Source organism: Zonotrichia albicollis, chromosome 3 (genome assembly GCF_047830755.1).
Source record: "Zonotrichia albicollis isolate bZonAlb1 chromosome 3, bZonAlb1.hap1, whole genome shotgun sequence".
NCBI lineage: Eukaryota > Metazoa > Chordata > Aves > Passeriformes > Passerellidae > Zonotrichia > Zonotrichia albicollis.
The window spans coordinates 100,299,583-100,314,182 of NC_133821.1; the positions used below are offsets into that span (position 1 = coordinate 100,299,583).

The 14,600-nt window shown below is 39.9% G+C and overlaps 1 protein-coding gene across 22 annotated transcripts in view; it reads right to left on the reverse strand.

The window, feature by feature from the left end:
* DST (dystonin) overlaps positions 1 to 14,600 on the reverse strand; it is a 287,930-nt gene that overhangs the window by 269,470 nt on the left and 3,860 nt on the right. For all 22 annotated transcript variants that reach the window (XM_005485986.3, XM_074538248.1, XM_074538255.1 and 19 more), the window contains exon 3: positions 1,923 to 2,111. In XM_005485986.3, coding sequence (XP_005486043.2) covers positions 1,923 to 2,111 — 189 coding nt within the window. The remainder of the gene's footprint in view (positions 1 to 1,922; positions 2,112 to 14,600) is intronic.

Here is a 14,600-nt window from a genome sequence, read left to right on the forward strand (position 1 = left end):
ATGTTTTCTGGATTGTAGTATAATAAAGATAATTATTTTTTTTTTGGTAGAAATGTGCACTCATCAAGGCTGTAGAAGGAAAAGCTATCAAAAGAACTATGTAACTGTATAAAAGATACACTGCAAAAGCAATTTCAAGGAAGTGACATAACAGTGACAGCACTGAGAGAAGTTTTCGCTAAATCTGGGATTTATTATTGTTTCACTGAGACCTAGGACACCCTAGGACACAGTGGTAGATCTTCTTCAGACACAGCAGACACATGAAATTTTACAAAAGTGAAGGTACATAGTAACACTGCACATTTTCTATTCTTATATTTTTTATTTTTCTGATCCTTAAATCCCTGACATGCTACTGACTTTTGGAAAAAGTAGGGCTTTCTTAGCATAACTAATCCATTCTTCCTAACCTGTTTTGCTGCTTACACCATTTCTACAGTTTTAGCTCTTTAATTCAGTGGCACTGATGCTCTTTTTCCAGTGTTGGTAAACAGTGGCAATTGGTTACAGCCTCAGCAGTGACAGGCAGGCTTACCCTTGGCATGGGCCTACCATGGAAAAAATACAAAGAAAAAAAGGAATTAAAAAAAAAAAAACCAGCAAGAAGAATGGTATGGAAAATAAGAGTTGATGATGGAAGAGGTAAAGGAAGGATAACAAAGCAGGGAAAGGACCCTGAATTTGAATAATGAAGTGAGGGAGTCTGGTGGGAGGCTGGAGACTTAGTATGAGTAACAGAGCTAGACAAAGTAGTCTAGAAAGGAAGAGATAGGATGGCAGTGAAAGGGAGATGGTTGAGAAGAAAGTGAGAGCAGATCCTTTAGGAAGAGTAGAAGACAAACCAATCATATCAAATTAAAGACAAAAACATGAGCAGTGTTAAATAAACCATAAATAGAAGCATGAGAGAAGAGGAAAATGGGGACTAGTGAAGTGAAAGCAGAGACACAAATTCAGATACTAGGTAAAAATTGTGGCAGCTGTTGGCGGCCATGGCTTTCTTTGCAGAAGTTGCTTGTTCTCTCAGGCAATGTAATTCCACTAAGGAATTCTTCCTCAAACCATCTTCAGAGCTCGCTGATAATTCTTGGTGCTCAGTTAACACCAGTCTAGGAAGGCTCAGGTAGGTCCCAGCAACTTCAAGATAATCTGGTTTAGGGTATGCTGAATAATTACCTCTTTAATAATACTGACTTTATAAAGTTGTTCGAGCCCCATGACAATGGCACAGAAAAGCTCCTCAGAAAATGTGTCAAAGCAATGAGCTCATTAAAAAGAGAAATGCATTATGCCTGCAGGACAGAATAGGTCTTCATGCAAATTTACATTAGGAACTACATGTCCCAACAAACCGTCATATTTCCATACTAAAAGTAGGTTATCAGTATTAAAATAACTGTGTGTAAATCAAGCTGAGGAACAAAGAATCATGAGATTTGATTTAAGTTTTGTTGAGCAGAAGGATTGTAAACACGGTATAAAGTAGAAGAGATCTCAAAATTGAATCTAGTAATGATATTTAAAATAAATTTAGTTGAGTACATAGATCTCTGTTAAATCTAAGAAATTTAAATAAAATGCACATTTGCTATAAAAATCTGTTAAGTAATATCACTATAAAAATGTAAAATTTAATATCCAACTTGATTATAGTCTATAGTCTAAATGATAAATTTTAAAAATCAAAATTAAAAAAACTCTCTTCAGAACAGGATTATTTTTTAGAGTTATGCATCAACATTAAATACAGTCTTATAAACTTTTATTTGGATTTGCTGCTGAATATGAGCACTGAAAAGGTTTTTAAATTGAGGAAGAGAATATGAATAGCCCAAAACTTAGAATTATATTACATGTCTCTAAGTATAAGTGCTTTTATAACAGTAAGTGCTATTTATCCCTAAAGGTAGAATACTTACAGGTTTTCGAGTTGGGGTGACTTGAACAGAATGGTAAAATTCTGGTTGGACTCGGCTGCTTTTCTTGATTTTTCTTTTTCTTACAGAAGTTTCCTGCTCACTGAGGTGGTGAGCTTCCACTAGGGGTTGTGTTTCCTCCAGGCGAGGTGCTACTCGTCTTCTGGCATGCCGAGGGCTGGATCTAAAGCCCTGTAAGAGAAAAGGAATCATTGTGCTTGGCATCTCCCAAAATGGAGCTGTGTAACAACTGCAGCATCACACTGGACCTTAACAGCTCAAAGTACAGGCATGCTCACCTTAATTAATATAATGCCCATATATACTGCATGTAACAATAAAGGGATGCTGCCAAGTGCTGTTAATATCACATCTGATTTATGTTGCTCAGTTATCTGTATTACAGACACAGCCAGTAGCACTAACTCCTGGTGCTTTTCTTCGTAAGCTCACGCTTTTAGTTATTTATAACTAAGAAGTTCTAATTTAAAATTTATAATTAAAATTTTCCAGGTTAATTCTTGGCCTCATGAGAAATGGTTTTAGGGAGCACGGGCTGAAAATGTGGGCTTTTTTCCTGAGAATGAAAGTGAAGAAAAATTGATAGGTGGTAACAATTATATCATCTCACAAATATGGGTATATTTGGCCAAATTAATAAACTCAGGAAAAGCTGCCCTTCAGAAATGCTTTTTTAGAGGCTTTCTGGGAAAACCTCTGAGCATCATCCAGAATGGCTCATGGCCTTACAGAATTTCATTCCTTTAATGGCAACATGTATAATGCTATCCCTTTATTGCTACCTGCAGAGCATTTACAATGAGCACTCTCTCATTTCACCGAGTCCCTCATGAGCATGCACAAGTCTGACAAGGGCCATTTGTACTGAATACAATGTTGGTTGATATTAAACTTGGCCAGGTTGTAAATATTCATTCACTTAGTCATATCAGCTTTCAGAATAGGTCAGCCAAATCTGCCCTTAGTGACAGTCTGCAGTTTAGGGACTATATTTCTTTTCAAAACCAAGAATAGACGTAACAATTCCTAATTTTCTACTTTCTTCTTTCTTCTAGCAGAATACCTGCTGAAGTCCTTATGCAACAAAGCCAGCATTTTAGAATCCAACTTCTGTGAGGTTAGATTTCAGATAAAACTGCAGAAATCTATGCTGTGAATCTAAATATCCTGAATTCCTGCCAGCAGAAAACTAGTGGGAGCAGTACATTTCCATATAAATCTGCTGTTCTTTTGCTCTCCCCTTCCATTAGCTATTGGGTTTTGGAGCTTGTTTTGCCTTTTTTTTAATTGTTTTAATTAGGAAATCAGCCCAGAAGAGTTCTGCTAAAATGCTGTTATGTTGGTAAATTGAAACAATCAAAAGTATGGCTCTGTGAAAATTGGATTTCCTCCACTAATGTTCATGAGTCTGTAAGGGAAGACAGTGTCTCTCCTGACACTCAGATGGACAGACAAACAGCTATCTTCATTATTTAAATGCATTCCACATCAAGTAAATGATGTCTTTTAGCCTTAAATGGCTAAAAGACACAAACACACATTTACATACACATGCTAGTAATTGCTATAGATAACATTGCATGCAACGGATGATGTAAAAAGGCTGAAGGGAAGTAAAAAGGGAAGGTGAAGTAACTTCCAGGGAACAACCTTCTACACATGAGCGCTGGGGAGGAGGGACAGAAATAGAGCCCAAATCTACTTAGTCAGTCTGGGAGGTTCGTGTCTGCAGTGCGTCGGGGCTGTGCAATACACATGATGCAAAGGTACAGCCAACGTTTCCTGAGTCTTTTTTATGATCCCTCCCACTCTACAGAAGCAATGGAACCACTCAGAGTTTAGGTAAGGACAGAGCCCCCGTGTCTGAATGGAAGCAGGACCTGCCCATACCAACCAGAGCAAGCAGTGCAGTGGGAGCCGCTGCAGCCAGGAGCTCAGGGCAGATTTAGGAGGCTCTCCAAACGTTCCCAGATGTAAATCTGAGACTCTGCCACACTATTGCAGCAGGAAAGCTTGTTGCCCTGTTTTCTTTTCATGCTGTGAAATAGCTAACAGATATTTACAATGTATCATTCAACATGGGACTAGGAGCTATTCGGGATAAGAGGGAAAAGCACAACTCAGGGAGCCTGCTATAGAGGGGCTTCCTGCTCCTGGAAATTTCCTTTTAGGAAAAAATGCTAGCGTGCATCAGGGATTATTCCATAGCAAGTGAAAATATTCCTCAAGAGACCAAAACATAAAGCAAATCTATTCCAAGTTCTGAAATCAGAATAGATTTTCTAAATGTAAATGCATTGTGGTTTATTTATGTGAGGGCCACTGGCCAGAGCCTTGTGATATACCCTGCCCTGCTCCCTCGCCACACTCCCATCCCATTAGCTGGATAAAACTCTTCAGGAAAGTATGTTTATGTAACAGAAGAATTTGATAGAAGCTAAGCAGCTCTAAAAGTGCTTAGAAACACATGCCAAATAGGGATTTAAGTATGTGGGTCTGTCTCACCAAGTGGCTTCACCTCAAAATATGTCTAGGTTTATTGATTCTTATGTTTCAATATGAAAAAGTCACCTGTGATTTCCAGAAAAATCTGTTTATAGACAATGTTTTGCCTTGATATTTTCTGTATTTTTTCCACTTTTGTGGTTTATTACTAGCAAGAAAATGGGACCTTTATCTCTTTAAGAGCTCATCTGCTTCTGTTTGCTGAGGCTCATTCTTCCCTTGAAGTCATAATCTGCCTGCAGTATCACAAATAGTTGCTGTGAGGAGGATTATAATGTGATAAAGGCAGAGGATCATGATTTCAGGTGGAAAATTAATTCTGTATCTACAAAGATAATGTTACAAGGGCAGAGTCCTCAGACCAAATCCCAAAATGCTTACTCATTCCTGCAATGGGACTTTGCCAGAGCAAAGAGGCAAATCCAGAAAATTTCAAAATTTGGTAATCAAAAATGAAGACACGAGGCAAAAGTGATGTAACATATGGAAGCTGCTACTCCTATGCTCAGTGCAAAATGAGGGTGCCTGGTGATTCCTTCTAAACAGTAAAATGAACAGAAGCTTTTTGTGTTATTTATCCCTCAGTTTAGTCCAGAATTATAAACATCATATTAATACAGCAATCAAAATAAAAACCATGGAAATCACACAAATATTTGTTTGGCAAAGACAGCTCTATTTTAGATGTTAAGTCAGTGCTCATAGATGAGCAGAAAAGTGTTACAAAATGCTCAGGGAAGCACAGTACACCACCTGAGCCCAAATCACTGAGGAAAAGCTGGAGATTTTAAGATCACAGGGATATTACAACGACGTTGCTCTAACACATAAAGCAATTTGTGATTTCCAGCATCATGTGAATGCTGTGTCACTGGGCAATGAAAACCTTGTCTTGTTCTTTGTGCTGGGAGGGAGTTGCTCATTCCCAGAACCTACTGCCTGACTCATTTTTGCGCTGTAAAATTCTGAACAACAAGGCAAACCAAACAAAACTTCAAACATGTATTTTTAGAAAACCTGTCTTCTAAATACCAAAATATCTGCACAAAGATTTACACTAAAGTAATCCTCCTTAAAGAAACAACTCATATGACCACCAGAACCAGTTTTAGACATATCAGAGGAAGACACAAGGCCAATTGAACCTGGAATTATCTTCTCTGCAAAAGCATTAATGTGCATCCTTCCAGTTAGTCTGCTGGAATCCAGGAAGAGTGATCTTCCTAATCAAAGCATACAGCAAACAGGAATGGAGAGGTGTCTCTGGAGGCTGCTGCAGAGCCAAAGGCTAGTTCACCTGGTCTCAAGAGAGCTTTTCTGTATGAGGAAGCAGGCTGGGGAGATGAACATTTTTAGCTGAAATTCATCCTTTTAAATCTCTGAGTGTTGGAGGTTTTGGTTTGTGGGGTTTTTTGTTTGGTTAGTTGTTTTTTTTTTCCTCTTGAATGGGGTGTGATAATATTGAAAGAACCTATTCTGTCTATCTTTATACCCAAATCGATGATGAACGTTGCCAGCCTGGCCACAGCATGCCAGAGCACACTGAGTAAAATTACTTACACAATAAGGTGCTCAGTAAAAATACCTCATCCATCCAAGTTTTAACTTCACAGCTCTGATTCAGTGACTAATTCCTTGTCTATAGAAACATGTGTGGGTTTTCTCTGACCAAAATTCAGCAGACATCCCCTCCCCAGGTTACCCTTTGAGCCACCAAAGCAGGTGAGGGAACCACTCTCTCACAGCATCTATTTCTCTCCACTGGCCATACCCAGAGCCCAGACTGACCACTTCACTCACACACTTTCATACTGTGAGCATCCAGATTAAACAGGATGGATCAGACCCGTGGTGACTAGGCTTTGGTCTGCCTCCAATCTGGTATTCATCATGCCATATTTTATTGTAAGAATTCGTTTTATTTTTCTCCTTCTACATGAAATCATTCTGTTCTCTTCCATCAGTTTTTTTTTTCCTATGAGAGTTTCACATTTCCTCTTTCACGGATATCACTCTTGATGTATTCCCATAATTCTGTACAGTACTCTTATAAATACTGATATATATAACAGTAGCACATGTTTTTCCGTTCTGTTTAAACATTTCCCTTCCCATCTCCTTTCAAATGAGGTTACACATCTGAAAGTAGTCCTCACTGAACTGTTGAGAGTCATTCTAAAAGCCCTTTCTGAAGATCATAAACCTAAAAATTACAATGTGGCTAAAGACTTTTCTCTGTAATGTACTCAACCTTGCATTTGTTAACAACATCATGCGTATTTATTTGCCCCATTTCTTCAATATGGCCTGTATTTTATAACCAAAGATATCATACTCTGCTATCCTTGTTGTGCTTTTGCTTATTCTCATTCCTAATCCATTCCTCATAAAAATAGGAATTTTAAATTGCCTTAAAACTTGCCTAGTTTTTGCTTTTATTTAAATTTACAGATAAGAACATATTGAATAATGTATTGAACCTTTTTCTTTCACTTAGCTTTTCTGTATTTATTTTTAATTCTTTGTCTGATACTTTATTAGCATCAGATGAATATATCAGTGCTACGCCATGTGTGCATTATTGCTTTAGTGATATAAATCTCTGACTCCTCCATTCTTTCAATGTGCAATTGTATTAATTCACCAGATTCTTCTCCTCTCCATTCTAGTTTTTACTAGCCCTACTGCCTTCATCATATGTTATCTCTATTTTTGTGCTTGATAAGAAGCGATATTCAGTTTTCATTTTTTCCAGTGTATAAGTATTTTATGTAGAATATATTGGTTGTCAGAATTCCAATCTTGGGACCCAACCTTTGCAGCCAGTATGGGTTTTTGGAGTCAGTAAGCATTAACATCAATAGAGGTAAAAGTGCATTATCTGATATCCAGCTGAAGTCAACAGAAATCTTTGCATTAACTTCAGTGGGGACTGGACTGCAGCCCAGCTTGCCTTCTGGCAGAACTTCAGCAAATGACAGAGAAAGTGCTGGCTAGCATTAGGCCACAGTTCAGTGACAGCACAACTCAAGTGTGTTTGCAAAGGTCCTTACAGATATCTGAGTAATTCCTGTAGATGAAGGTGCACTAATAAATATCAAACCCAAAAGGAGCTTAGATACGATATCCAGATTTGTGCTCCACCTTTTAAGGTTTCTGACAGTGGTTGTATGTGCATGAGAATTGTCATCTGTTACCATTTCTACTAATGGCCTCAAGAAGTAGCCTTCAAATTGCCAGTTACCACCTGTCTAAATCTTGGAAGCTTTCATGTCTCCACAACCCACAGCATCTTAGGGCCTGCAGAAATTTATATGAGCAGCATCAAACCCTTCTCAAGATGCTGGCATTCTCAGCTGTTCTACAGACAGGCTGAAATATAATTAAACCCTAGAGCTGGAGAACCTACTTCAACTAAAATGGCAGGTTTAAATTAATTAACTTTATTGTATGAAATTCCTCTGCACACTGAAAGAGAAAAATTTGAGATTCTTTCTGCTACATAGAAAAACATATATGTGTATGTATAAATATGCATATATCTATCCATCTGAATTACAAAAACAGTTCTAAATTAAAAAGTGGCCAAGATTGCATTATTCCCCTCCTTCCTCTTCCATAGAGATTTCCATCCCAAATATCATGTTTACAAAAAAACAAAGAAAACCCCACAACATTTATTTAACTGCCAGTTCTGCAAGTTCCACCCAAAATCCAAGATTCAAGCTAAGTTCTCCAAGATATTTATAATAAAGATTGCTAAGTAATGTAACATGTAAATTTTCTATCACAGGAGGATTACCTACACTCACTGAGTGTATTCACTTACACCCAAGGAGGATACAATTGTATTTGTTCTATCAGAACAAATACAATTCTTTTGACTCTATCAGAACTAAAAAAATAGACTGCAACCTTTTATTTGTGTGGTTCTCTTGATAATTTTTTTAATCTTACAAAGGGTTACTCCTATAAAGAATCAGATTTAAAACATAAAATATAAGATTTTACATTCAGTTTCTCATTCCACTCCCTCATTAGCAAGCTTTCACTGATGCTGCTTTGCATGCCTTATGTTTATTTTAGGAGATATTATTCTTATCTTATAAAATCTAAACTCTAAGCAGTGCTGGAACCATTTCTCAGATATTGAAGACTGTGATTTGGCACATGCAATATTCCAAGATAAGTCCACATGTTCAAAGGCATTTAAAGCAATTGCTTTTTACATAACCTGAACAAGATTACTTTCCTAGCCGAGTTTATGAAATAGAACATCAATAATCTCATTTCCAGTTCCTAATCAGGCCCCCCCATGTAAATACGTAGGAGTCCTTGCATTTAGGCATTTAGGAGCCCCTAGGTTTAGGTGTGAGTTTAGATGCAGTGTCCAATAACCCACGCTAAATTAACACTGCTGTTTTACATGACACGTTTGGTTTTCCTGTTATAAGGTCAGGGTTCCTATCAAAGCACAGGTAAGTTGTAACAATCAGAAAATCTGATGATCTGCAAGAAAACAGCCAAATGGCACACCCAGTCATGCCTCAAGACACCCTTTAAATTCTCTTTCCTGTCTAAAGCTGTAAGCCACAGAGGCTGGCCCGCTCTCCAGGCAGCCCCATCGTTCTCTGACAAGGCTTGCAGCTCTCCACAGCAGCTTTGCAATGCCTTGTCCCAGTTCCTTCCCTGTTACCTCAGGGCACTGCAAGCCTCCCTAGGAAGGGAACAATTATTTAAGAACAAAAAAAAAATCAATGTACTGCTTGATCAGTGGTCTGCAAGGGAAGGTTTTATTTAAAATATACTAGTACATTCCCCTAGCATGTCCCCTTTCCAGCCCTGCTTCCTCTGTTTTCCATCTCTTCATGTCTCCTCATCTTGGGCAGTGTCCAGTATATATCAAGGATCTGCCAGAAGAAATTAGCTTTAAATATTAAAAATACGGTAAGAAGCTGAATAAGAAGAGATTGCTAAACCATAGCAATGCTGCCAAACACCTAATACAAAGAGATTCCTCTCTTTTCTCTGGTGTGCTTGTTTGAAACACAAACTGGTAAGAGAATATATCCCTCCACAGCATGTGAAGATGTGTCTGTACTTTTTAAATTGTAAAATAGATGCATAACTGATGAGACACTTTGCAGGAATGTATTATACAAAGCTAACTAGACTAGAATTCAGGTATCTATTAAGATAACTAGATTCAGATACCAACAACATACCTGAACAAGTCTTTGCTTCCTGTTATCACCAATAAAAAATTTAGCTGACACATTCAGTGGGGCTTGAAGAACCATTCAGCACATCCTGAAGCAGACATCAACACTAGGTCAGCTGAGCAGTTCTACAGACCATAATCTGTAAATGCCTACAGTGAGCTTTTTGGGCTGCATAAGGGGATGCTGTTTTTACAAACTCACTTTCCAACTCCTACCTTCACATGAAGGAAGGTAGTGGAGGCAGATCAGAAGAGAACTTGGTTGTATCATTTTGTTCTTTCTAGAGCAAGGAAGAAGGATAAATACAATACCTCGGCCTGACATGATTATGTATTTCAGTATAACTTGTGCTATCAATTTATAGAATCATCAATTAAGCCTGTGGGATGTGTGTTTCACTTCCAGTCTGCTCTCCTACCTACCCCACCATCCTGAAGCAGAATGCTGTATTTAAACAGCTGAGTGGACAGGGGAGATAAGGACATTGGCACAACTTGCAAGAAAAGTGTCTTTGCCCAAACATCAAGCGCAGTTAGTTTCTGTAGCTGATATGGTGTTTTCACACTTCAGCCATTGCTCATGTTTCATTCCCACTGATGAGTCAGGAACAGCAAAGCTCTGACTCTCCTTGATGCAAGGCACTAGGGCACAAGGCAGCCCAGCAGGGGCTCAGACACTTTGGGTACAAGCATCCAGATAACAAGTACCCAGGCTGGCTGCGGATCCAGAAGCACAAGGAACAAGCTCAAAACCAAGGCAGCTTTGCTAACACTGAGCCAAGATCAGCTGTCTGCACTGTGAGCCTGACATGCCAAAGCATCTCTGCCACACAGTGCCGAGTCCTTGCCCCAGGAGGCTGGAGGGGCCCACGTGCCCACCCTGCAGAGCCCAGGAGGGGCCCATGTGCCCACCCTGCAGAGCTGAGACCCCTCTGGGCTGCAGAGCACTTGGAGCAGGGTGTGCAGCTGCAGCTCTGTCTGGTGTCCTCTCACGTCTGACATGGCCAGGCCCCAAAAAGCCAGCTCAGCTGAATCAGATCCTACATGAAAACATCAAGGTGACTTCACCCTGTGCTCTGCACATTCTTCCCTGGCATATCAAAGGTGCCTCTACTTAAAACAGTCTGGGAATGGAAGAGAGTGAGTCAGGTTTCCATGCCCAAGGAGAACACATCTAACAGCCCTGGAGCAGCCACAACCCCAAGGGTCGTACTACCCTGTTCAGGTGATGCTTTCTTACATTTATTACCCTCAGTCTAAAGAGCTTATCTGTTTCTGAAGGAACATCCACAACCTGATCTGTCACCCTTATAATCTAGCTGCAATAACTGAGAAATCAGTGCAGATGATTAGGCTTTTCTGAGCAGTGTGTGATCTATGGAGCCCTGTGGGATCCCTTCTGTCTGTGTAAGAACAGTTTCTGCAGGAGATGTGGTAATACATGTTCTCACTGCAAGTATGACCTCAGCTATTCTAATTCATGGTTTCAGTCTGAGGTTTGTTTAGGGCAAAAGAGAGTAGCTAGAAGTTCCCGTTCTGTACACGTGTACAATGTGTTTGTGAACAGGCAGATGGCCACAAGCTGTGCTCCCCCTGCATCCCTTTAATACCAGGGTTCTGCTCGTGTGTGCAGGGAGGGTGCACTCAAATGGCAGAGCCCAACTGAGCTGCAGCTCATCTAAAACCCACATTTCCAGAGACAGCAGTACATAGTGAGAAACATGGATGTCTAAATACTTACATGATAGCCATAAGGTTGTTGGCATAATTGTATATTAATGGGAAACTAAAGAGAAAGAAGAACTTTTATGAGGTAGTGTATCTTTATGCAGTGGTTTTCCTGGTCCTGTTAGAGAACCATGAGGATGTGTTCACTTATAAAGCAGGTCCCAGGACCATGCCAGATCACTGATGTGGAGTATAACACAATGTCAGTACTTTTTAGGTGATTGGTGGAGCTCAGAGGCGATTCCCTCAGCATTTCAGAGCTCTGCAGACCATCAGAATCCAGAGCAGAGATGCAGACCAGAAGGCTAAATAAATATATCAGGAATTTGTACACTACATTGTAGAACAGACTAAAAGTACCCAAGTTAACGCCTCTGGAGTTAGTTTAGCTCAGCACTCGAGCAGTCTGGCTGCAGCAACCAGACAAATGCCATCTATTTGGTGATACAACTGCTGAACAGGTTGCTCCCCAGCACAGACCAATGCTCGTGGGCTACCTAAAGGCAGCACTGCTGTGACTAAAGCTGACAAAGAGTGATGGACAGATGACATATAGTAAACCTAATCTCAGTGATACCTAGTTTATCCTGTGACAGCTCAGTGTGGCACACTCTGTCTGGGCCACATTATTTGATATGTTATGAAAAATGGACAGAATGGTTTGTCCTTATACAGTGTAACCTGTATTTATAGCTCTCCATTCATTCCTATATGTAAGTGCCCTCATACAGCTAAGAAAACAATTTATTTTTTCTCTGATTTATTTTCCTTTGAACCTGTTTCTTAACTCTTAGACAGCTAATGGAAAAATAGTTTAAACATCCTGAGGGAAATCATGTCAAACACAAAGGTAAAATATTTTCAGGCTGATTCAACTCTGTAAAGACAATGGAACATCCTTTCAATAGGTGAATGAATGTATTTTGCTGGCTAGTCCTGCACATTTGTTGTGCTTGTTGGACGCACTCCCCCTGATCAAACAGAAGACTCAAATTCAGCTTGGAGGGTCTGCTGATTTCTCCTTTCACTGGAGCTGTACATATCTGGAGCAGTTTATAAATAACTGCAATGCTCAGGATGAATTATGGCGCAACTCTTCAAAGACTATTCGTTATTGTTTTGTAAGATAACTAGAACCATATTTTTAGGCAACTGTCTCACAATCAGCCTCAGAAGGGGCATGATTATGGCAAAGGTACACTTACGGATAAGTTTATGAACAACTTTCTGGGCATCTGTGGTGACAAGGTAATATATACATTTCCTGGAGATTGTTGTACTGTAGTTTTGCACCCATTGTACCATAATGGATGATTTAGAAAATCCATTTAGTCTTAAAAAAATATAATTAATTTTGGACTAATTATTTCACTCCCAGTCCAGTCACAACAATACAGAATCACAATGTTGGAGGAAACCTTCAAGATCATCGAGTCCAACCCATGCCCTAATGCCTCAACTAAACCATGTCACCAAGTGCCACATCCAGTCTTTTTTTAAACACATCCAGGGATGGTGACTCCACCATCTCCACGGACATACCATTCCAGTACTTTATCACTCTTTCCATAAAAAAACTTTTTCCTAATATCCAGCCTATATTTCTCTTGGCACAGCTTAAGACTGTGTCCTCTCATTCTGTCAGTTGCTCCTGGAGAAAGAGACCAAACCCCCCTCACTATAGCCACCCTTCAGGAGTTGTAGAGAGAGATAAGGTTACCTCTAAGCCTCCTTTTCTCCAGGCTAAACACCCCCAGCTCCCTCAGTCATTCCTCACAGGGTTTGTGTTCCAAGCCCCTCACAGCCTCGTTGCCTCCTCTGGATGCACTCAGGTGTCTCAACGTCCTTCCCAAACTGAGGGGCCAGAACTGGACACAGCACTCAGGGTGTGGCCTCACCAGTGCCGAGGGGCAGAATGACCTCCCTGCTCCTGCTGGCCACACCATTCCTGACACAGGCCAGGAGCCATTGGCCTTCTTGGCCACCAGGGCTCACTGCTGGCTCATGTTCAGTCAGCTCTTGACCAGCACCCCCAGGTCCCTTTCTGCCTGGGCACTGTCCAGCCTCACCATCCCCAACCTGTAGCATTGCAGGGGGTTATTGTGGCCAAAATGCAGGACTAGGCATTTGGATTTATTAAACTTCATCCTATTGGACTCTGCCCATCCATTCAACCATTCCAGGTCTCTCTGCAGAACCCTCCTACCTTCCAACAGATTGGCACACGCTCCCAGATTAGTGTCATCTGCAAATTTACTGGTGAAAGACTCAATACCCTCATCCATGTTATCAATAAAAATATTGAAATAGACTGGATATATACAACCTTGTAGCAACTGTTCAGTGTACTATAATGAAAATGTGGGGTCTGCAAAACTTAAACCACCAAATGTTATTCCTTTGCTACAGACATGGTTAACACACACTGCCAGCCCTCACAGAGTCTTTCCACAAAGTGTCAACTCCTATTTATCTTACTGGTGTGATTAGTCCCACCTGGGGGATGCGAAGTCAGAATTTACAGTGGACTGTAAAACTTGTACTGATTTGTTTCCTAGTAGTTTTCAACCTGTAGGTCTCAGTGGAAGCATTCACAGAAAACTTGCCCAAAATATATGAGTCAAAAATACAAAAATACATAAATAAATACAAAGTCATACCATGTTGTGTGTGACTACCCACTGACACTGATCCCCTCAGTTCCTAACATAAAAGGTAAGGCAAAGGAAAACTGTGAAACTCAGAGAAAATTTCTGGCAAAAGATTTATAAATCTGGTCATTTTTCCTCAATAACATGAAAAATGCTAGTTTAGCAATTAGCACAATAATCCCTTCACAATCTCATAAAACCCAACCATTTATAGATCCTGAATGAGAACCTTCCTTTTCAACAGTTCTTACCACCAAATCAAAAGACATTAAGAATTATACCATTCAGATTAATTCCTTCCAGCCTAAGGGCTAGAAGCTTACTTCCCTTTTAATTGAAGGTAAAAATCTCACATAATCCAGTGACTCCAGAGGCTTCAACTATGAGGAAAACTAATTCAGAAAGAAATTTAAATCACAAGTGGCAACACCAACACATTAAGCAATGCTTTTCAATTGAAAGGTACAGGAGACTTTCAGACCTCTTCCTAGGGTATAAAATGATAAACATTGAAAGGATTCAAGCCCACAAAGTACTCAGACAAAATTCTTTTGC